At 37.5% G+C, this 23,957-nt stretch overlaps 4 protein-coding genes and 1 long non-coding RNA gene across 6 annotated transcripts in view; 4 read left to right on the forward strand and 1 right to left on the reverse strand.

Moving 5' to 3' along the window:
• The first annotated feature begins 678 nt into the window (after nucleotides 1–678).
• Nucleotides 679–3,238, forward strand: LOC111020202 (uncharacterized). The gene is made up of 2 exons (XM_022296793.2): nucleotides 679–919; nucleotides 2,686–3,238. The coding sequence occupies exons 1-2, from the start codon at nucleotides 710–712 to the stop codon at nucleotides 3,082–3,084; spliced, it is 609 nt and encodes a 202-aa protein (XP_022152485.1). The 5' UTR covers nucleotides 679–709; the 3' UTR covers nucleotides 3,085–3,238.
• On the forward strand, nucleotides 926–2,224 carry LOC148212118 (uncharacterized). Its single transcript, XR_015790295.1, has 2 exons — nucleotides 926–1,751; nucleotides 1,841–2,224. It is a non-coding gene; the product is annotated as an uncharacterized LOC148212118 (long non-coding RNA).
• A 71-nt stretch (nucleotides 3,239–3,309) lies between the features above and the next one.
• NDHT (Chaperone DnaJ-domain superfamily protein) lies at nucleotides 3,310–4,298 on the forward strand. Its single transcript, XM_022296792.2, has 2 exons — nucleotides 3,310–3,734; nucleotides 3,815–4,298. Exons 1-2 carry the CDS (start codon nucleotides 3,463–3,465, stop codon nucleotides 4,236–4,238), a joined length of 696 nt encoding a protein of 231 aa, XP_022152484.1. The 5' UTR covers nucleotides 3,310–3,462; the 3' UTR covers nucleotides 4,239–4,298.
• A 1,319-nt stretch (nucleotides 4,299–5,617) lies between these two features.
• On the reverse strand, nucleotides 5,618–6,466 carry LOC111020203 (SSUH2-like protein). The gene is made up of 3 exons (XM_022296794.2): nucleotides 6,145–6,466; nucleotides 5,984–6,030; nucleotides 5,618–5,893 (listed from the first exon to the last, which is right to left on the reverse strand). The coding sequence occupies exons 1-3, from the start codon at nucleotides 6,370–6,372 to the stop codon at nucleotides 5,806–5,808; spliced, it is 363 nt and encodes a 120-aa protein (XP_022152486.1). The 5' UTR covers nucleotides 6,373–6,466; the 3' UTR covers nucleotides 5,618–5,805.
• A 599-nt stretch (nucleotides 6,467–7,065) lies between these two features.
• Nucleotides 7,066–23,957, forward strand: part of ATSAC1 (Phosphoinositide phosphatase family protein) — a 43,776-nt gene continuing 26,884 nt past the window's right edge. Inside the window, exons 1-8 of one of the 2 annotated variants that reach the window (XM_022296728.2) lie at nucleotides 7,066–7,403; nucleotides 7,738–7,942; nucleotides 8,031–8,196; nucleotides 9,437–9,659; nucleotides 18,407–18,483; nucleotides 19,643–19,750; nucleotides 20,737–20,924; nucleotides 21,515–21,612. In XM_022296728.2, the coding sequence (XP_022152420.1) occupies nucleotides 7,278–7,403; nucleotides 7,738–7,942; nucleotides 8,031–8,196; nucleotides 9,437–9,659; nucleotides 18,407–18,483; nucleotides 19,643–19,750; nucleotides 20,737–20,924; nucleotides 21,515–21,612 (1,191 nt within the window). In that variant the 5' untranslated portion in view covers nucleotides 7,066–7,277. The remainder of the gene's footprint in view (nucleotides 7,404–7,737; nucleotides 7,943–8,030; nucleotides 8,197–9,436; nucleotides 9,660–18,406; nucleotides 18,484–19,642; nucleotides 19,751–20,736; nucleotides 20,925–21,514; nucleotides 21,613–23,957) is intronic. The other variant, XM_022296729.2, reaches the window with a different exon arrangement.

A 23,957-nucleotide genomic window follows, 5' to 3' on the forward strand; every position in this document is an offset into this window, starting at 1 on the left:
TATAATCCCATTACATAATTCCATTACCAAATTGTATACTAATTAAATCCATATAATTTTTAATTAGTTTTATTTTTATTAGTTGATGTGATTTATTATACAATATTAATATTAATTAATATCAATAAATTCTTTAAATAGATATTATTACTTTTAAATATTAGAATAATAAAACTTAATAATATGTTTCTTCTCTTAAAAAAAATATTTTATTTGATGTAATTTTATTTTAATTATTCATTATATATTAATATTAGATTAATTGTTATATAAGAAATATTTACTGTCAATAATATAGTGATAAATTAAATTAAAATTTATTATTATTGTAATTTAAAAAAGATTAGCGCAATAATATATTTGTAATTGACTAAAGGAGAAACAAATATATTAGTAATTGTTGTATATTTTATTTCAATTCTGATTTCAGACAGTTTTAGTAAACAACATCTTCTGATTAGGGTTTAGAATTTTCATTACGATTGCTTTCTATTAGGATTGCGGCTAACTAAACATGACCTAAGTTGAGGTGAAATGGATAAATAAAGATGCTTAAAATATAAGGATGTAATCTAAACTTCTAAGTTAAGAATTTAATAGATACCATTTAAAAAGTCGAGTTTATATTTAACATTTTTATATTTCTCTTAAAACACATTCGCTGGCAAGTTCAAAATTTTACTTAAAATGAAAAGTCGTGGGTGGACGAATGAACTCAATCTGCACGATGGCTTTCACAGCAGTATCTTCTTCACTGCCGTCTTGTTCTTCTGTGCGTTCAGTTCTCTCTTCCCAGTGGCTATCAGATCCCACCACTCCATCACGGAAACCCTCGTCTCTCTCGTGGGTATCTTCATTTCCGAATATTAGCATATCTACAGGCTCGTCTTCCATCTCTTCGAATCCCGCGCATGCAAAGGTACAATTTCTTTACTGACATCCTATTCGATTCCCTGTTTATTCCAGAGGAAATCCCATTTTTATCCGTTGTGGACCACGGATTTCTTGCACAACATGTACTTAGTTTTGATTTGAGAGAACTCTGGAACTAACGAATTTACAAAGACAAAACAAGTTGCTTTCGTTATTTTTAGAACTGTTTGGCTATTTGCTCTATTGTTGTTGTTCACTTTTATTGGGAGGAGTTATGTTAAAATCTAGCTTCAGTAGAATCGCTGGGATACTGATTGGAACCGAAGTCAACTGGGAATATAAAACCTGAAACCTGAAACTGTAAAGTGAAACGTCGGGGAAGGAGAATTATTTGCGAGGAAGTAAATATGTTGTGGCTTTGCTGCTAGTTGTGTATTCAAACCAGTAGTCAACATGAACTCGATCATATTCTAATTTTCCTAAAATTTGCTGCACAGTAAAGGAGTCTTCTTCAGGATATAGTTTGAGAATTTGAAATAATACTGTCTAGAGTCATCTTTAGGAAAATAGTCGTGCTGTTATTATGGCTGAAAAGGACAGAGTGTTCCGTGGTATAGAGAGTTCTCAACTATTTTCTGCTTCTTTCCAGGTCAAATGACTATATTGCTATTGTTGAGCATTCCGCATCTTTCAATTTCTTCATTTCCGACCTTCAATTTAAATTGGGTTTGAAATTGAAAACACTTTAAATTTAGAAATTCATAGATTTTTAATTTTTTATCATGCGAGATGAATGAATGGTTTCGAGCCGTTTTAACCCATGACCACTTAGTTAAACCTGGGAGAAGTTTCCTCTACTTGAAATCGTTGGGACACAGGTAGGTTATATTGGCAATTTTCTGACTTGAAATGTGAAATATTCAGGGAAGTTTGCATTGAAATAAGTATAATATCTGTCTTTTTGAAGAAGAGGAAGACAGATCCCCTTTTGTGGTGTGGCGGCAATGCTTTTGTGATAGTTATTTCCCTTGGTCAATGTTTCAAAAGTTTGTTGCTAGCTGGCAAACTTGGATACGTCATACAGGTCCAACACACGTGCTTTGGTCTGTGATTATGAGAAGAGACTCACTAGCTACATGGATAATAGGACTTGTGCCAATCTTCAACCTAATGGCCTGTCCTTCTTTCAGGGTTAGAGATAGAACAAGGTCAACATGAAGTGCTCGCTGATTCCTATCTGATTCTTCTTCTTTATTTGATCTTATTTTCTAGTATTGTTTTGGAGACATTGTGTATTTGCCTCAGATTTATGAGACCTGCTGGCATAGCAGGGGGAAAATGGGTTTCTTTTTTTCTCTTTTTTATGACTCACGAATTTGCTAAAAAGATAAATTTTACCCATGATGGTCACCTACCTTAGGAATTAATAATTTTTATATGCTTCCCGATACAAATGTTGTAAGGTCAGACGGTTGTCCCGTAAAATTAGTCGAGGTGCACGTAAGATTAGTCGAGATGCGCGTAAGTTGGTCCAGACACTCACGGATATTAAATAAATAGAAAAAAGATAAATTTTAGGGAGGATTTATTAAAAGATATACTGAAACATGGGGTAGTTTTCAGTCAAAGTTTTCGGCAACATTTAACTACAGATGTTCTTCTTATTCACCCGTGCATTTTTGGCTAGAAACTGCATAGAGTAAGGCTTACATTATTTAGAGTAAATGAATTCATGACTGGGTTCAACAGAGCCAGATAAGTGTTAAGCTTTGTAACTCTTTTGATAAAGAACCAGCATGGTTACACTTGTAGGTTTTATTTATTCAATCAGCTTGGACACGAAGGTCTCGAGGGGAGGCTGCAAAGAGACCGAACAAGAAATCATGGAAACAGAGGACAGATATGTATATGAGGCCATTCTTACTAAATGTTTTCTTTTCGAAGAAATTTATCCATGCGAAGGTAATGCATAGAGGAACAAGCAAAGTGATATCAGTGGCGACAACAAATGCAAAGGATCTGAGGAACAGTCTACCTTCACTTACAGATCACAATGCATGCAGAGTAATAGGGAAGCTTATTGCTGAGAGATCGAAGGAAGCAGATGTATATGCAATGTCGTATGAGCCTAGGAAGGATGAAAGAGTTGAAGGTAAGCTTGGTATTGTTATTGATACCATCAAGGAGAACGGGATCATGTTTGTACCTTGAATTTAAATAAAGAAAAGCATTACAGCTGATGTAAAGCCTCCTTATAGGGCTGGAAAAGCTTACATCTTCCTGTTTTCATTCTTTCATGTTGTAGGAATTTCATGAAACCGAAATATCCGATTCTATTACAGGACTTATTTTATGATTTCCTTTATGAATTTAATTTACAATAGGAATACTAGGGAGTCCTTTGCTCCCTTTGGATAGAAGTGATGAATTGTTGAAACGACAAATTGGTTTACACAAATGTAATCCTTTTATTGGGGGGCCCATCTAATGTCATCCACAGGAACTAGTGGCGGTAGTGGTTTTGATTTCAACTCTCTTGATAGTTGATCTTTTCTTGGCCTTGCTTCCTTCCATTCCCATTCTGTGGCCATGGCCTCCCCTCCTATTCCCAATTCTCTGTTCTTGCACAGAAGCTCCTACGTGCCTGCTCGCATATGGCGGGTCTATGCATCTCAAGCTCCCAACAACCGCCAAAGACCATCACTACCGGGCGTCGACACAAGAATTCATTGGCAAAATGAAGAAGAAGGTTGGATTGGAGGCCCTATGCCTTCCCAATCCAATCGAGACCAGAACAAGCAGGAGAGCTCGGGTCCAAATTTGGCAGAGTTGCTGAATAACTCATCCGATTCTCACTACCAGTACGCTACGTGAGCAGTGGGTTTTGCTTAATTACTTAATTTCAATTTGATTTATGTATGTAGGTGCTGGTGCTGTGCAGGTTCTTAGGAGTAAACGCAGAGGCTGAGCTGGAAGAGATAAAAAGCGCGTATCGGAGATTATCAAAAGAATACCATCCCGACACCACCTCTCTCCCTCTAAAAGCTGCATCCGACAAATTCATGAAATTAAAACAAGTGTACGAGGTGCTGAGCAACGAAGAAAGCCGCAAATTTTACGACTGGACGCTTGCCCAGGAAGAGGCGAGCCGCCAAGCTGAGAAATTGAGGATCAAGTTGGAAGATCCTTACGAGCAAGAGTTGGAGAACTTCAAATCCACTCCGGACATGGTGGATCGACTTGCAGGAAGGAACATGGAGTTGAGTGATCAGGCCACCACTGCTCTTACATTGGATATCTTCATCATTCTCTTTGCTATATGTTGCATTGTATATGTTCTAATTTTTAAAGAGCCATATTATTAGTATACTGTATATCCATACCCCATACCATACCAAGCTAAGTAAAGTACACACATTCAATCATCTGAATGGCGCATTGTCCTCGGAACGGATCCATTGCTCACACTTCACAGTAAGACCGATGACGATTGATTCTGGTAAGCCTTCAATTTCTTTCAAGTTTGAATCAATCAGAATATGATTAATATTAATTCTCCGAGCTTAAATTTTATGTTAATGGGATGGGATGACTAATACCTAATTGCATAAATATCTAAAAATTCTAATTTTTACAATTTTATTGGAGGAAGAGCAGCGCTTTAAGGAAGAAATTGGCTTTCTGTGCTAGAAGAATAAAGTGAATCAAGTCCGTTGATTTTGATTCGAAACCTAGGATGACTTTCAGAAACCAAATATGGTGAACCAAGTCCGTTGATTTTGATCCGAAGAACCACATCCATTGATTGTCTTCCTTCTCCAATTGCCTTCGTGGAAGCAAAAGCGAAACACAAATAATAAGGGATGTAATACTCTAATTCTCGTGAGTTTCAAATTTTCCTGTCATCCTGTCGCCATCGTAGATATAGGTAGAAATCAATCAATAGATTTTTTCTTTTTTCTTTTTTTTAATACTTTTTTACCTTTTTTTTAGCATAACTAGGAATCATTTTTGGCACATCTTGAGCATGAATCGGTTCATATAGCTAAACAGGTGTAAAAATAGGTTAGTTCATCGCATAACATGATATGAGGATAGACAACATAATATTAGACCGTTACACTCAAAATCAATGTGGTGTTCATAATGCAATCGTGTTACCATATATTGATCGCGTAACATGATCGGCCAGTCCCTTAAAGGTCCTACGAAGCTTGTCTCACACTCTCCATCCATAATAAAGCTAGGGATTTGTGTAGAAATCGATCTTCTCATTCTCAATAAATCATGTTTTGATTGGATCGACTCTGTATGTATGAAATCACTTCTTGTTTAATCTTAAGTTCTACGAGAATTCAATAGGACTCACAATCACTTACATTTGAGAAGAATTTGAAAGTGAAACCTCGATGACACATATATAAGAACGTGACTACTAGGGCATAGTTCAAATTTGGTGCTAAGTCGTCTCACCGCACAATATTTCAAAAATTTCCACAATTGTAATTTGGAATACAAGGGGCAGCCATGCGTAGGCGTCATCTCTCAAACCTCTATCGATAACGTCCCCTTTACAAGAAAAACCATCAATCAAGCTGCTTCACACCTACACGATCTTAAAACCATATCCACCACCATTATAAAACCATATCGCAAAGAAAATATCGCGATATGTGAAAAACTCAAAAGGAAAAAACGCATGATTTTGAAATACAGGGACAAAAAGCTAACCTACAGCTGAAAATTGACCAAAGGAGTACTTTCCCTAAAATAATTCAAGTAGATATAAAGTTGGGCCAATCCGAGTTCGATAAGGGCACCTAATTACTATGTAAAGGGTAGAAAATTGTTGAATTTTCCGCCCCGCAATTCTTTAACAAAAATTAAATAAATAGATGTAAAGATGGGAAGGATTAAACTCGTGTGTTTGCATCATCTTTCTCCTCTTTGTTCAGGAGTGAGTCCTCCGTTTCCACATTCAGGACAGCTCTTTAATCCGAATCCTTGACACTCGAAACATCTGAAACAAAAAGAATTGAAGGAAATGTGAATGGATGAATAAATTAGTATGAGTTTAGGTAAAAAGTAAAAGATTGAGTGAGTGAGTGACTTCCAACGCTCGAAAATGTTTCCGTTTTTCTTGTTTTTCCCAGTCCCCTGCAGAAACCAAACAAATGATATGAGTATTATAAAGGATAAGAGAATAATTAATGTGCAACGTGGCAGTGCATTGAATTTCGTGAAATTGATTTGAGAATGGAGAGTTGAGACCTTGCATCCAGGACAATCGATGGCCCCTTTACCTCCACACTTTTGGCATCTTTTGGGAAGAGAAAATGTTGCAGCTGCACCGAAGGAGATATTGGATCTTCTTTTAAATTTATTTGGCGGCGATATGAGAAGCCGATGGGGCGGGGGCGGGGGTGGGAACGGGAACGGGAAGATGGTGTTGATAGTGTGAGAACTGCAAGAGCAGGACCTCCCAGTCCCCATTTCCATCTTGCCTTAGGCTTTCTAACTGCTATTTCGAATTCAAACCCATTCTCCTCTCCCTCAACATTATCCACCTTCCACCGCCTGCTCTAAGCTGCACCACTACTTTACTAGCTTACACTATTATCATTATGCTAAATTACAAAAATATCCTTTTATTTTTGCCTCTCTTTGAAAAAAAAATATTCCTATTAGTTTTAAATTTCAATACCCTAAATGTTTCAAAATATTATTCGTACAAAATTTATGGTTTTTATTTTATTTTTAAATTTAGCATTATTTTATTATTTTTTGAGTGTTAGAATCTATCCTAGTTTGATAATTAAATAATGATACTTTTAGTTCCTAAATTTTCGAAATATCTATTTTTTCTTTAAAATATCTAAGAGAGATTTAAATTTTAATCAGCTAAGTCATGTTCAAATCACATACTTGATAATGTAAATATATGTATTAAAATTGTTAGATTATAATATTGAATTAAGCTTAATTACTATGAATGACTAATTAATCTAAAAAAATTTACCTAATGAATGACTAATTAACCTAAAAACATTAAGGTAAATCGAAAAGAAATGAGTTAAAACATCTACCTTAAAGAATTAATTTACATATAACTTATACGTTTGACCAACGAAAACTACAAAGAAAAGCGGAAATGAGCCTTGCTCAACTTTCATAAAACACCCGTCTCCGAAGAAAATCGGTTTGAGTTCCAACTCCACTCGTGGTACTAAAAGATAGAAGGAAGGGGAAAAAAAAGGAAACAGGAGGTTAAAAGCTCACAATATCCTACAGCTCCACCAAGGCATTGCCTAATGGCCTGTGAATCCTCGAAGAAGAAGAACCAACGGTGATCAGGATCAATTCCCGCCCATCCACAGCCATCTTCATCGCCAACCTCAAGAATAATGGGCAAGTCTGAAAGTTCCAATCCGCCTCCGCCACCCTACGCCAAAGTACACCCCTCGAATGACCCCGACGTCGATCACAATTCATATTCTCTCGAGAAATTCAGGCTTTACGAAACCAGAGCGGTAACCTCTTCACTTTCACTTTCTTTCTTTTTCGTTAGTATTTTTCTATCATCAGAAAGCACAGATGCGAGTCCTTAACGGGTCTTTTTGACACAATTATACTCTTTCTTCATCTCCCCGATCGCCTTGAGGAGATTAGTTCAGAATATAATCGGTTGCAGAAGAAGTGTGTCAAAACAATCTTTGAATTTTAAAGTTGTTTTTCTGAATTTCTCATAAACCACGACCTTTGAATTCCAGTAGAACGAGTTAAAATATCAATTCTATTGTGCACGAGAAGCCGATCCTTCCGCCGTATTAATTTTATTTTATCGTATTGAGTTTGCCTAAGCAGAGGTATTATCTGATTGGGAGCGATCGCTATAAGAAGTTCTTTCGAGTGTTGAAGATAGATCGGTCGGAACCATCCGAGCTCAATATTAGTGAAGACCCGGTAGTGTATTCGCTGCAAGAAATCAGGAACCTCCGTCAGCGAATTGCTGAAGGAAATCGTGCTACTGGGGGTTTAAACCCAGTGACAAAGGCTTTCGGTATTGCAGGTTGATGTTGGTTCTGCTTTTATATGTCATTCATCCTTATATCTTTTCGCGCTTTCCTATATTTTTGTGACATGTTTAATGGTTGTAGGTTGCATTAAATGTCTGGAGTCATATTATTTGATTTTGGTTACCAAGCGTCGGCAAATTGGATGTATTTGTGGTCATGCAATATATGGTATAGATGAAACCCAATTGATTACGATTCCACACGTCTCAGTTCAGACTGATGTAGCCCATTCTAAAACTGAGATAAGGTAAGTCTTGAGCTGCCCTTATGTTACTTGTCTCATACTCTCTCAAGCCCGTGACCTGTTCTTTATCTTCCACAATGTGTGAAGTTGCATATATTTCAATCATGATGTATTTCATTTATTTATTTTATCTTGGGTGGGGGTAGGGGATGTACGGGGATAAGAATGATGTAGAGTGACTGACTTTTAAATGTTCATAGTTAAATAATGCACTAAATGGACCCAAGAAAATTCAGTCTTAATTTTCCAGGCATTGACGGGGAGCTTTTTCTTGAGTTCTTGCCAATTGAGATGACATCTCATCCCCTCCCTCAAAATCCTCTATTGGAGATCCTTCCAATTCTTCTATTGCCTTAGAAAGATAGATTAAGCCTCTAAATCTGGAATTGGTAAGATTGCAAAAGGAAATGGTTTCTTGCGAAGAGGTCCGGGTTAGAAGAAAGTTGGAGCTGCAATCCAGATGTAAGGAGGAGTTAGCTGATGGTTATGTTAAAATTTTTGCAAAATACAAAGCTTGGGTCTAGAAGATGAGCTAAGAGTTAAATATTACTGATGTTTGGTTTTTTGAAGGATGAAGTTCTTGGCAAACTAGTTTAAGTTTTTCTACTCTCTGATGATGTTTTTGCAGTCTCAAATTTTCTTCCTTATCCTCACAAAAAGAGAGGATGTCATCAACAAACATGAGGTGGTTGAGGTTTCTTTCGTTGTTGCTCATATTAAACCCTCCCACGATCTTGCACTCACCAGCTCTTGTCAGAAGTTAACTAATAAGATGAGCCACTAAGACATTGCTGCTTTACTTTAATTTGTTTCGGCCATTTAAGTAAAGCACCTTTGACAAGCCCACCTTGTTTTTGGTATTTTGACCTGAAGAATGGGAAGAGTAGCTGTCACTTGGTCAATACTATCCCTCTATGCCACTTTTAGGGATGCTTCCCCTTTTGGGTCAGGTCCTTCTGTGCGTGAGTTATTTTGTTCTTTCTATAGAAAACAAAGAAAAAAACTATTCCTCTATTTCACTTTTACAAGTGTGTATTTTCTGTATGCACGAACAATTATTTTTTAATTGACATGAATTTTGTTGATCTACATTTTCTGTATATATGCACTGAAGGAGGTTGAATATCAAAACCTTCAGAAGATTTTTCATTGTTGTGCAACAGTTCTACACCAGCTTGTTAATTTAATATTTGGAACCATATATGGCACAAATTAATAGCATTGTTGCTTTGTTTATATGCAGGTATAAAAAACTTTTATCCAGCGTTGATTTGACAAAAGATTTTTTCTATAGCTATACATATCCAATAATGCAAAGTTTGCAAAAGAATGCTATGTCAACTGCTGCAGAAGGAATGCCATATGATAACATTTTTGTCTGGAATGCTTATTTGACCCAAGCAATTCGATCACGATGCAATAATACTGCATGGACTATAGCATTAGTTCATGGGCATTTCAAGCAGGTATTCGAATGCTACTCTTGCTCTTACCTCTTTGTCATGTGAATTGTCATTACCTTTAATGTAGTTAGTTTCGAGACCTAATCTTGTCTTGTCCCTCTCCCCTTGCATTTTTCTGTTATTTGCTGGTGTAACAATAACATCAGTTTACTATTTTGATAATTAGATCAGTGGTATATTGTTGGCTAGTTGTTAACTTGTTACTATATTAGATGCTAGTTTATAATATTAGCTGCTGTAACATTAGTTTATCATATCAGTTGCTTCAGTTTTCATTACTTTTTTGTTATCAGTTTCTGTATCAGATTGGTTGTGTCTTCATTATCAAGTAGTAGTATCTACTTTATTTTATTTAATTAACAAGATACAAACTTTTTCATTAATTAATGAAAAGAAACAAAACTATTCAAAGGATAGAATTCCTAGAGAGAGAAGAAAACAAAATAAAGGAAAGGTAAAGTAAAAACCCAAAGAGGGGATACAAACCCAATTGAACGAGAAAGATAAACGACATAAAAAATATAAGTGCTACAGTCAAATTTAAAGGAAAGAATAAAATTGTTTTTCTGATTAGAAAATAACACCTTAGTCAGCTTTAAATAGAGGTGAGAAACTTTCCTTAACAAGGAAACTAAAAACTATAAATTCAAATTACATATAATAAAGGAAACTATAAATTCCTATATAATAAAGGAAAAGTAAATATTTACAATAATTATCTATTAAATATATAAAACCAACACTCCCCTCAAGCTGGTTTGAAGATGTGTTCCATTACCAGCTTGTCAATCAACTTGTTGAATTGCATTTTTGGAAGATCTTTAGTCAATACATCAGTAATTTGCTCAGTTATTAGCAAGTAGGATGTACATATTGTCCTATTATGTGAGCAATGGAGATTACAACCTTGTTATCTCATAAATACAAATAGGTGCTTTCGTTTTTTTGGGATAAGAGACAAACTTTGCATTGAAAAGGAACAGCAAAAAACAGCCTAAGGACCAGGGATAAGGGGTCACTCTCCAAAAAAAACACTAATAGAGTAGAGCTCTCCAATCTTGATTGATTTGAGAGAGGCTGTAATTACAAAAGAATTTCTTGTTCCTATAACACCACCATGAAGCCGTAATATGAACACTATTACAAAAAGAATCAAAAGAAGACTCTTTGTCCTCAAAAGAACACATGTTTCTTTCTAACCATAACTACCATAGAAAGGCTCTGAAGGCGCAATCCCATCTCTTTAACTTTGCCTTTGAAACCCATCCTTGAAAGCATTCTGCTAACCACGCATCTATCTTCTTTGGCAAACAAGTAGACATAGAAAAGATTTCAAACAAATTCTGCCATCCCCTAGAGCAGTGTAAGAAGATGTGAGCTAAGGACTCTTCGCTATCTAAGCAAAGGCAGCAAATAGAGGGCTAAAGATTCCACCCTGGGCATCTCTTTTGGAGACGATCATGCGTATTCGGGGCTCTGTTAGCTAAAGACCACATAAACACCTTGATTTTCTTAGGGGCAGAGTTCTTCCAAATGCCTTCTGTCAAGGGAGGGGTAACTTTGGAGTAGTTTTCATCATATTTGAAAAGGGTGATTTTGTTGTAAACCGACAATCCTTTTCCAAAGACCATAACACCGTGTCCATTCCCTCTCCGAGCTCGACAGGGTCCAGAAGCTGAATAAGACTCTCCCACGAAGCAATCTCCCTGTCGAAAAGACCTCTTCTAAAGCCCAAATCCCAACTATTCTGGACTGAATTCCAACATTCGGCTAAAGTAGCGTTTTGCTTCAAAGGTACCACAAAGATATCCGGAAAGGCCTGTGCCAGGGGAGAGTCCCCCAACCAACAGTCCTGCCAGAACAAAATACGACCACTGTGTCCAGCTTTAAAGTGAAGGAACTTTTGAATAAAAGAACTCAACTTAGCAATGTCGTGCCACGGTCTCCCCCTCTCTTCCTCTAGGGTCTAAAGGCATCCAATCCCTTATATCAACTCCATAAATACTAGCAATCACCTTACGCCACAGGGCCTAAAGCCCAAGCCTCCAAGCTTGATTTTGGTATTTGAGCTTGTTACGTTGTTTGAAAGCTCCAAAACCCAAGCCTCCAAGCTTGACAGGTAATGAAGTCTGAGCCCAATTAACAAGGTTTCAACAAGGATGAAGGGAACCCCATCCCAAAAGAAGTCTATAACAATCTTATCCATATATGAGGTGATGCTAATCGGGGCTTTGAGGAGAGAAAAATAGAAATTGGGGAGACTGCTCACCACTGATTGAGCCACAGTTAATCTCCCGCCTTTGGAGAGTAAGAGTTTCTTCCATTTGCTCAATTTAGTTCTAAACTTATCCACCAGCGGTCTCCAGAAAGCAACTGCCCGATGATTTCCACCAAGGGGGATCCCTAAGTATGAGAAATAGAGGCTCTCAACCCTACACCCAAGGAGGCCTGCCTTCATGGCTAATTTTTGATCTGAAATATTCACCCCAATAAGGGAAGTTTTGGCCAGGTTAACTTTCAGACCCGATCCCTTAATAAACAAAGAAAAAATGGACCACCACCATTCCAAGTTACCTTTATAGCCAGGACAGAAAATGATAGTATCGTCTGCATACTGTAAATGAGAAACCAGTTCCTTCTTCCTTCCTACTTCAACACCTCTGAGAACCCTTCTTTTGCAGCAATAGTTCACTAACTGGCTAAAAGAATCACCAATTAGGGTAAAAAGGAAAGGAGACAGGGGATCCCCCTGCCTAAGACCTCTTTTGGCAAAAAATTTTCCCTTTGGCCTGCCGTTAATGAGGATGGAGAAGTTAGCAGAGGACAAAAACCCTCGAATCCACATACGCCATCTTCTACCAAAGCCCTTCTTAACAAGAACTGCATCAAGATAATCCCAATTCACCATGTCGTAAGCTTTCTCATAATCGATCTTAATCAAATATCTTTGCTTCTTAGAGACACTCCAATCCCCAACTGTCTCGGCCGCCACCAACATAGCATCGAGGATCTGTCTACCCTCCACAAAGGCAACTTGAGCATCATCTACAATAAGGTGAAGAATCTTCTTTAATCTCCCAGCCAAAACTTTAGCTATGATTTTATAGAGAGAAGTGACTAGACTAATAGGGCAGAAATCACTAACCTTATTAGCTTGTTTCTTCTTCGGGATCAAACAGACATACGTCTCATTAGTGCGACTATTAACAATCCCGTTCTCAAAAAACTCTTGGAACACTCCTACTAAGTCCACTTTAGAATGTTCCAAGCTTTTTTATAGAACTCAACCGACATGCCGTGGGCCTGGAGATTTCAGATTACCCATGCTTCTGATAGCTTTCCAGATTTCCTCCTCACTGAAAGGGACTTCAAGGCTTTCAGCCCATGTACTCTAAAGAGGGCACCAATTTGGCCCTTCAAAAATGAATCTACTGCCTTCTGACTCTTCATAAAGCTGGTGGAAGAAACTGACCACTTCATTTTCAATCTCAACATCTGTATGCAGCTCCCCATCGTATCGTTTCAATCCCAGAGAGAACGAATCAAAGCTTTACTCTTTCTGGCCGATGCCCATCTATGGAAGAAATTCGAAATCTCATCTTCCTCCTTAAGCCATCTCAACTTACATTTTTTAGCCCAGATTCTTTGTTTAGGGTTTGAGAAATGTCCAGGAGGTCCGCTTTGAGGGACAGTCTACGACCAGCAAACTGATCCGATTGAATTCCGAGTTCCTCTTATTTATCAAGGGCTTCAATTTGAGCTATAATTTCCTTCTTTGAGTTTTCCACCTGCCCGAACGTATCTTTGTTCCACATAATAAGATTCTTTTTAAGGGCTTTCAACTTTTCCATGAAAACATAGCCGGGCCAACCTGGCGGAGACTGTGCCTTCCACCATAAATCAACCTTCTGTAGAAAGGAGGGATGATCTACATTTTTAAACCTAAACGGAGCATGCCCCCATTTTTAATTGCCAAGGAAAATGGTCTGAAGTAGTTCTAGCCTGTCTATAAAGAGTTATTTCTTTAAAAAAGTTCATCCACTTAGGAGACAAAAAGAATCTATCTATGCGGGTACAAATCGGGTTCACTCTGAAATCAAACCAGGTGTAAGAACCATTTTTAAAAGGGACTTCTTCTACCTTCATCAAATCTATAATCTCATTGAACATACGCATGCTTCGAGTTACTCTACCCCCAGTTGACTTCTCCCAAGGAGATCTGACTACATTAAAATCGCCCCCAAGACACCAATCTTCTGAACAAAGACCTGCCAAATTCAACAATTTTGCCAGAAACAATCCTTGTTCTTATAAGACGACGGGTCGTAAACACCCGTAACCCAGCCACTAAACCCATTTAAAAACTTAATCCGTAAGGAGGCTGAAAAACTTCCCATGATGGAGTCTTCAATCTCTATAGCATTCTCATTCCACATAATGAGGACACCTCCCGAAGAACCTTCTGCATCTAAAGCCGCCCAACCAATTCTACGCGAACTCCACACACTCTTGACTGCGGCCATCTTAGTCTCCTGTAACATCACCAAATCAGGGTCCACCTTACAAATGAGGTCTTTGATGAGCACTCTTTTTGGGAGGGCTCCTAAACCTCAGACGTTCCGTGAGAGGATCTTCATTTAACAACCTGAGGGCCCTCATCTAAAAGCTGGAGATCTGAACCTGCCTCCTCTATCTTCTTTTCCCATGCCTTTATTTGAGCAATCATCCCTCTAGCTTCTTTCGTTTTAACTGAACTTCCCTTCATAGCAGCTTTCGAAGAGATAGGTCTAAGGCACATATTAAACACTCTAAGGGCTTTCACTATCTTCCATGTAAAAGGGAAATGAGCTTCTTCATCTATATCTAGATGTTGGTCGTCTTCATCTTCTCTTTGACCATCCTCTGCACCACTGCCTGGCCGATCTGCCTCAACAGTCCCTTCTCCCTCTTCAAAACAAATAAAATAATCATCCGGAGGATCCAGAGCTGAGGGAGGTAAAGAGCCTAACTCCTCTCTTTGGCCTTCGCTACCCTCCATGTCTCTACTAGACATTTGGCTACCAATGCTCGAAAAGGATACCTCGGACAAATTAGAAAAAGCAGACATCCCGTCTGACTCTGGCTGTTTCCCCTTATCTTTCCTTGTGGCCGTTGAAGTACCTTCCTCCGTAGTTGTGGACCCAATAAAAGCTTTCTTGTGAAAGAACTTGGTCTGATTAACTTTTGAGAAGGAAACTAATTTAGCTTTTCCTTCTTTTGGTAAAGGTTAAACCGTTACGCTTTGTAATTTGCAAAATTTTGGTAAACGAGCCATAGGCTATATTGGGGGGTCCACAGGCAAAGAGACATTTTCGTTTAAGTTCTGAATCTCTAGCGGTCTAGCTGGAGCAGCCTCTGCAAAACCGACAGGAAAAGGACATATAGCATTTAAGGAACAGGGCAAGATAGATACCGATGGGTAAAAGAAGCCCTCCTCCAAACGCCATTTATCCACCGGATTTTTCTCTGTTCCGTTGTAAAAACACTTCGCCGCTGCCAGAGAGAAACCTCCATGAACGTCAACCTTCTTCTCCATCAAGTTTGGCTGTCTTGGAAGGTATTAACTGTGGCTACATAGACTTGGTCTTTATCTAGGAGCTTTACTTCTGCCGGAACAAAACCACAATAATTCCCCCTAACTTTTAGGATAACTTCAATGCAATCCACTAAAGAAGAATTTGAATCCGCATAATCCAAGAAGCCTCCGAAACAGTTACCTAATGCCCGAAACGTATCCAGACTCCAAAGGTGCAACGGAATGTTTCTGAAGCGCAACCAACCACCATAGGAAGGAACCACGGTAGTTCGACCGTGGAGCAGAGGGCTCCAGTTTTCAATTTTCAAGGTGAGAGGACAGAAAGAAAGCCACCTTTTGTTAAGTGTGAGAAGACGGGCTATGTCCTCTGATGGGCATCTCAGCAAAGCTTTATCAGCCTGGAAGGGATTAATAATGAAACACTCCTCTGTCTGTCGTTGAATGACCTCAAGAATCCTCCCCCAATCATCATGGAAATCCCTTCTTGTAACTACAACCATTTCATTCCAATTTATCTTCTTGACTTCTGTCGGACACGGGACATCAGTAGAGGCTTGACTATTCACCGAAAAAGAGTGAACTTCAATTCTTCCACTAGCCTTTTGATCCATATACCCTCACAAATGCCATGAGCTAAAGCTCTAAACTCTGCTTCATCAACACTACTTCTTGCCACTGCATTTTGTTTTTTACTTCTCCAGGTAACTACGTTTCCTCCAACAAACGAACAGTAACCAGATGTAGGAGCGTTTATCTATATTATTACCAGCCCCGTCCGCATTAGTATAAACTTCAACCTGCAAATGGTCATGCTTTCTAAACAATATACCTTTGCCCAGGGTTCCTTTTAAGTATCTTAAGATTGTGTAAACAACTTGAAAATGAATTAGCTTACCACACTTACAGCAAAAGCAATAGCAATATCAGGACTAGGTGGGACAATTAAATGAGTCTACCCACAAGTCTTTGATATTTCTCTTTATCTTTAACTTCATCATCTTTTGCAATTTGTAACTTTTTTCTTTTGATATCCGTGAGTGCCTGGGCCAGCTTATCCGCACAGCGACTAATCTCACGGATTAACCGCCTGACTCTACAACATTTGGTGCTGGGAAACACATAAGAATTAATAATTACTAATTTCTAAGGTAGGTGGCCATCATGGAGTTTGAATCCATTCCTTCTCATTTAACCCTAGCCCTTTGGACCAATGGGCCAGCCATGATGGTTGCAATTTGTAACTTCAAATTTGGTTCAATAGGAGTTTCAACTATTCCGCAACCAAGTAAATCAATGATGTATTTGTTTAAGTAAGTCAATGATGTATTTCCTTTGATTAACAAAGATCCTCTTTTCTGATCTAGCAAATTACATCCCTAGGAAATATTTCATAGTTCCCAAATCTTTAATTTGAAATTCACTCGTAAGTCTTTTCTTCAAAGATTTCAATCCATCTTCATCATTGCCTGTGAGGATAATGTCATCAAGACAACTATTTTGCCATTTTAATTGTGCTTATAAAAAATAGTGCGATCCGCTTGACTTTGAAGGAAGCCATAGTCAGTGACTGTTTCTCAAACGTTCAAACCATGCTCTAGGAGATTAAGACCATAGAGAGATTTCTTCAATTTGCACATTTTGTTATCTCCAATATCCATTTCAAAACTTAGGGGTAAATCCATAAATACCTTTTCTTCAAGATCTCCATTGAGAATGACATCTTTGACATCAAGTTGGTGAAGTGACCAATATAAATTAACAACAGATAAAAGAACTCTAATAGAGTTAATCTTAGCAATAGGGTCAAGGTTTCTTGATAATCAATCCCATAGGGTTGAGTAAAGCCTTTTAGCTATAAAACTAGCTTTGTATCTCTCAGTACTACCATCTAACATTGCATTTCATAGTGAAAACCCATTTGCATCCCACTGTTTTTTCCTCTTTTGGTAGATCCACAATGTTCCATGTGCAGTTTTGTTTTATAGCATCCATATCTTCCATAACGGCTAATTTCCAATTTGAATTATTTATGACCTATTATATGTTCCTGGGAATAAACAAGTTATTTATCTTAGAAGTGGATGAATGCTTTATGACTATCTGACAGTTTTTCATATGAAAGGTAATTTGCAATAGGATATTTAATGCAAGTACGAAAACCTTTTCTAAGGGCAATAGGGACATCAAGATCAGATACATTAGGTAAGATATTTTGAATGGACGATGAAGTAGAAATAGGAGATTGATTACCTGAATTTTCAATATCATTCCATGGGGTAGTAGATTAGGGCAACACTCTCGCCACTAGCATTTCCACCATTGTTTGCCACTAACCACCATCCTCCATTTTTCGACTATGCACACCATTGCACCCCACCGTCTGATGCACACCGCTGCAGTCATCTGTTCGCCTGCACCACCATTGGCCATCGAATGTCACAAACCATTTTTCATTGTTGTTATGCCGTTACTGCCACACGCCCTAGTCGCTCGCCACTGTCTGGTGCCCTATCTCGCATGCCACCAGCCATCGCCATCTACCCACACGCCCCACCGCACAGCGACAGAACAATCGTTTCAGCTAGGGTTTTCTATTACATGTTTTTCAAGCTAGGTTTCACATTTTGGAGTGATGAAAAAAAAAAAGAAAAGAACAAAGTTTTTTTTTTAACCACACCTTGAGGACAAGGTGTGTTTCGAGGGTGGGGTAGTGTTAGGAATGACCTTTAGGGGTATTTAGGGTTATTAATAGCAAACAGGGGTATGTTAGTAATTAGATATGAAGTTGTTAGGGAGATTTTTATAAATAAAATGAGGGGAAAGGGGGAGGGTAGGCAATTATTTAGTGGTTTAGATTTGAGGAGATAATGCTTGAGAAGGAGAGTTATTGGCTTCTTGAAGTGCTAAGATATTTTCTGTTTTGTCCCTCATTTTGGGGTGATTATTGAAATATATTGAAAATAGACCATTGGGTTCATATCAAAATCTTGTGGCTCTTTATAGGTTAATTTTTGATCATATTGTTTATTTTTTTTCCCGGGTATTCTTCAATGTCTTTTGGTTGGGCTTTGAGTGAATTGTAATTTTGGTTGCCCTATGTTCTCACACTAGAGTACTGTTCGTCTGTTAGAATGCTCATATTTCCTAAAACAAATCCCCATATTTATATATGCAGGTTAGGTTGTCAATCTTTGGAAGAGACTTCACAGTCACTTTGATTTCCCGGCGTTCTCGACATTTTGCAGGGACACGGTATAATTTTTGCTTGATCGTGTCATTTACACACATATATATTTTTGTTTTTTTTATTGAACAAGATACAAGTTTTCACTAATGTAATGAAAATGAACAAAATTGTTCAATTACAAACTCACAAAGGAGTGAAAGAACAATACGAAAGAGAACCAAAACATATAAAAGGAAATACAAGCGAGAAATGAACCGGGGAAGTTACAAAAGCCTCCTAATTGGAACAAATCTGATCGAACCCGAAATATATTGAAATATAAAAGGATATATGAACTATAATATAACCATGTATTAGAGGTACTTGGACCCTCCCCTCTTGAGGTATCACTCAAGCCTAAACCATATTCACTAATTGGATACCTTCATTCTTATGCCTTCACTCTATTTATAACAATCCTCCCTAACAACTTCCCTATCTAATTACTAAGGTACCCTCAATACCCTAATAATATCCCTAATTACCCCTAAGGTCATTCCTATCAAAATCATACTAGGAGATTAATTTGTAAATAAATCAGAGAGAGAACACCATTGAGGAGCTTTGAACTTAGCTAAGCTGTAGCTTTTGAGTAGAGATTTGCTTTTTACTTCAGGAACCCTTTGATTTCTCTCGAATCATAACTTCGATAGTAGAACCTTAATACCATTAATCCAAAGAAGACTTGCTTTGGAAGACAACACCGGGCCAAACAGAAGGTGAGAAGTGTTCTTGGGAACTTCTAATGTGAAGACCCAAGAAAAATTGAACAACTGAAATAAAAACCCAGCAGTAGAGCGCTGCATATGGGCAATGGAAGCATAGATGGACTTGGCTTTTGCCACTATCAACGCATAGAACACTAATAGATGGATGAATAGCCACGAAAGGAAGCTTCTTTTGGAGAACTTCTGCTGTATCCTGTCATTCGTAAGAATTCAAGCAAGAATGCTAACCTTTTTTGGGCTTTTTGATTTCCAAAGAGCTGCACAATAATCCTTTGGCCAAAAAAAACAAAAAAATGAGGAGCTGCAAGGTTCACATAAGAATTTTACCCAAAAAAGGATCTGATGGATCCAAATTCCAGCCCTCTTTCTTTTCTTTTTTTTTGAACCAGAAACGAACTTTTTATTGACGAATGAAAAGGAACATAAAAGGAAAAGGAACTTTTTATTTGAATTCTAGCTGCGGTCTAGTTCTTGGAGTTTGGTCTTCGCTCTTGGTGCTAAGGAAGGCTTTTTTCCCTCGTGCGGATGTTGGCTCTGGATTTAGTTTGGTTTTCCAAGCTCAGTAGTAAGCAATTTTTCTGAGTTCTGTTTTAGAATGTTTTTATCTTTTCGAGCTTGTATTGCTCTTTTGCTTTATTTTTTCGTTATTTTCTCTTCCCTCTCTTCTTTTTTCACCTCGTTTGGATTTGTATCTTAAACAATTCTCCTTTTCATATATCAATGAAAAGTTGTTTCTTGTTAAAAAAAAAAAGAACATAAAATGTTCAAGGGAAAAATACATTTTTGGTCCCTGAGATTTGGGGTAGGTGCCAATTTGGTTCCTGAAGTTTCCAAATGAACACTTTTGGTCCCTGAGATTTGGAGTAGGTGTCAATGTGGTCTTAAGTTTCAAAATGAACACTTTTGATCTTTAAAGTTTGAAAATTTGTTATAAATGGTCCCTAACCATTTTTTGACCGTTAGTCGACTTAACAAAAAAATGACGTGGCAATTAATAGGTGACTGGACTTTTTTAATTTGCTTTTCAATTTGGTCCCTAACCAGTCACCTGTTAATTGCCAGATAATTTTTCCGTTAAGTCAACTAACGGTCAAACAATACTTAGGGGTCCATTTAAAACAAACTTTCAAGCTTTAGAGACCAAAAGTATTTATTTTGAAACTTAAGGACCAAAGTGACACCTATCCCAAATCTCAGAGACCAAAAGTGTTCATTTTGAAACTTTAAATTGACACCTATCCCAAACCTCAGGGACCAAAAGTGTATTTTTTCCAATGTTCAAAGACCTTTTTCTTCTTTTTTGGTTGAGCCTGGCAGATTCTCACATCAAGTTGAACATGAAAATCAAAAGACCTTTTTCTTCTTCATGCTATTTATTTCTTAAAAGTAAGAAACGGAATGCAAATATTTATTCCTTTCTTATTATCAGTAGAAGTTAAAGGGAATATATTTGTTTGAGTTATGTTTAAGATAATCTTCTTTTTGTTGGGTTATTTTAGTATTCTAAGCAATATATACCTGTACTGTTTGGCGATCTTTCTCAAATTACAGTTACTTAAAAAGAGGAGTGAATGATCGCGGACGGGTTGCAAATGATGTTGAAACAGAGCAGATTGTCCTTGATGAAGAAGCTGGTTCATGCAGGGGAAAAATGAGTTCTGTTGTGCAGATGCGCGGTTCAATTCCTCTTTTCTGGTCTCAAGAAGCTTCTAAATTTAGCCCCAAGCCTGATATTATCTGTAAGAATATCAGTATAATGCCTTTCCCATTTGTATTTGGTTGAATACCCAACTAGAATTGGAGTTGATTTATTTTTCTTCAAAGAAACAAATTTCATTTGCAAGTGTGGCTGCAGTCTCAACTTGAGTTGAGTAAAGCTACGGAAAACATATCAGATGGAACATATAGAAATGATGTTATAAATATGATTATAAAAGAGTTTTTAGAACTTGCATGACGAAGAAACAAAAACCAGTTGGTGCCAGAAAACCTCAGAAGTTCTATCTGTTTCTCTCGAGCCAAAGAATCCAAAGAAAAGCTTTCATAAGAGGGAAAAAGGGAAAAAGGGCTATCTCATGGATTTATCTTTATTTTGGGCAGCAGTATGAGGCATTCTGAAAGTGGAAATGAATAGGTGGATTTAGTAAGATTGCTTGTATGAGGGATTGTAATCTTTCAACGGAAAAAAAATTGTATTGATGAAAAAGGAAAATAAATAAAAAGGACCGAAGCTTTGTGATTCTATTTTTTACGCTAACATAAAAGTAGATTTTTTCTTATGTTTATTGTTTTTCAAATCTCCTTATGTTTACTGTTTTTGACTTTTCAGTACAACGATATGATCCTACATATCAAGCTACAAAATTGCATTTCGAAGACCTTGCAAAGAGATATGGAAATCCAATTATTGTTCTCAATTTGATTAAGGTACATACTAAGATCTTTAATTTAGATCAGGAAAGCACAAATTGTGACATATTTTGTAATCAGAGGGGGTAAGTAGTATGGACAGTTCCAGGATTTAATGGTATGGGAAGTTAAAAGACCACAAAATCAATGTGAGAAGATTTATATATACACTATAGAAGTGAGACAGTACGGATACTAAAACCATGGGACTAATCCATGTTGGTTCTGGCTTCTTTTTCTTTTTGTTTAACTAGTGTTATTCTTTCATTCATCTTGTTAACTTCGAAGAATATTGGCATGAGTACCAGCTATTCTGTTTAATAATGTCAAACTTTTTTATGGGCAAACGTTGATAATATTTCTGGCTGTTTAGAAAACTAAAAAGATACTTTAGGCGTCTTCTTCCTTTTTGATCATCCAGCTGGATTGCTGGTTTTGAATTCATTTAGATTGTAGTTTTAGGGCAGAATATACTTTCAGTCCTTGGAATCTGGAGTAGATGTCTATTTGGTCCTGAAGTTTTAAAAGGGACACTTTAGGTAAGGTCTGCAACACGCATGTTCCTCCCTTCTTCAATTCGGTTGGTCTCACACTAGCTCCATCCGCTGTTCCTCAATGAAAATTCTTTCTTGGAATGTCCGGGGACTCAACAATTATAAAAAACGTTTGAAGATCAAGAAGTTTATACAGAAACACTGCCCTGATATCGTCCTACTTCAAGAAAGAAAGTTACAACAAACTGATGCTTCATAAAATCCCTATGGAGTTCAAAGGACATTGGCTGGACTCAAATAGATGCCGTGGGGTCTTCAGGAGGAGTGATTACTTTATGGGATGAGTGGCAAGATCCAATTGCAGGAAATCCTTCAATCACTATCTCATGTTCCTTTTCTAATTTGCAGAATTTGCGTGTTACAAATGTCTACGGGCCAACAAATTATAAAGAAAGAAAGTTTCTTTGGCAAGAGCTCAAAGATGTCCAGGGGTTTGCAGATAGATTCTGGTGTGTGGGAGGCGATTTTAATGTAACTCGGTGGATAGGAGACAGATCTTCCGGAAGAAGAATTTCAAAGGCGATGAGAGTTTTTAATTCAGTGATTGAAACTTTAGAGATAGTTGAGATCCCTCTCTATAATGGAAGGTTCACATGGTCAAAGATGGGAAATGACAGTGTTCACTCGTTGATAGACAGATTTTTTGTGTCTGTCGATTGGGCCTCTCTCTTCAATAATTCCAGGGTATATAGGGCAGAAAGGATCACCTCAGATCACTTTCCCATTTTTTTGGATGCAGGGGATTCAACTTGGGGTCCCTGTTCCTTTCGGTACTTTAATACTTGGTTGTCTGCTAAAGATTGTGTAAGTTTGATTGAATCCAAACTTTCTAATGATCATTCGTATGGATGGGCAGGCTATGCGATCTCTTTAAAGTTGAGAAATCTGAAATCTTCACTCAAGCATTGGCACCATCAGAATGAGGCAGCCCGGAAGGCTTCAGAGGATAAAATTATTGAGGAAATTAATCTGATTGATTTATTGGCAGAAAGTTCGGAGTTAAATTAGGAGGACATTGATAAAAGAAGTCTGCTGAAACATAAGCTTCTTGACTTATATATTTGTGAGGAAAGGATTCTCATTCAGAAAAGTAAAATAAGATGGCTCAAAGAGGGTGATGAAAACAGTAAATTTTTCCATCGGTTTTTAGCAGCAAAGAGGAGGAAAGCATCCATATCTGAACTACAGAATTCTCAAGGAAAATCTCTTGTTAATCTAAATGATATTGAGATTGAAATATTCTCTTTTTTCTCTTCTCTATATCAGAAAATAAGGAAGATGAGGCTGCTTCCAATTGAGTTACAGTGGAGGCCAATTTCTTGGCAAAACAGAATTTGGCTGGAGAGAGAATTTGAGGAAGCAGAAATATGGGAGGTAGTTAAGGGACTTGGTAAGAAGAAAGCTCCGGGGCCAGACGGTTTTACTCCAGAATTCTTTATTAAGTTGTGGAAGTTTTGGAAGAATGACTTTGCTAGACTTTTCTCAGAATTTTTTACGAATGGGCATGTGAATAAGAGCCTCAAAGAAAATTTCATTTGCCTTATTCCTAAAAAGGATAAAGTGGAAATGGTTAAAGACTTCCGTTCCATAAGTCTCACAACTACCACTTATAAAATATTGGCCAAGGCATTAGTTGAAAGATTTTGTAAAGTTATACCGGATACAATATCTTGCAATCAGAGTGCCTTTTTGAGTGGAAGACAAATACTTGATCCCATTCTAATGGCCAATGAGATTATGGATCATTATAGAACTAAAAAGAAGAGTGGGTGGATTCTAAAGCCAGATCTTGAAAAAGCTTTTGACCTA

The sequence above is a fragment of the Momordica charantia genome (assembly GCF_013281855.1).
Source record: "Momordica charantia cultivar OHB3-1 chromosome 4 unlocalized genomic scaffold, Mcharantia_2.0 BLBB01000004.1, whole genome shotgun sequence".
Classification (NCBI taxonomy): domain Eukaryota; kingdom Viridiplantae; phylum Streptophyta; class Magnoliopsida; order Cucurbitales; family Cucurbitaceae; genus Momordica; species Momordica charantia.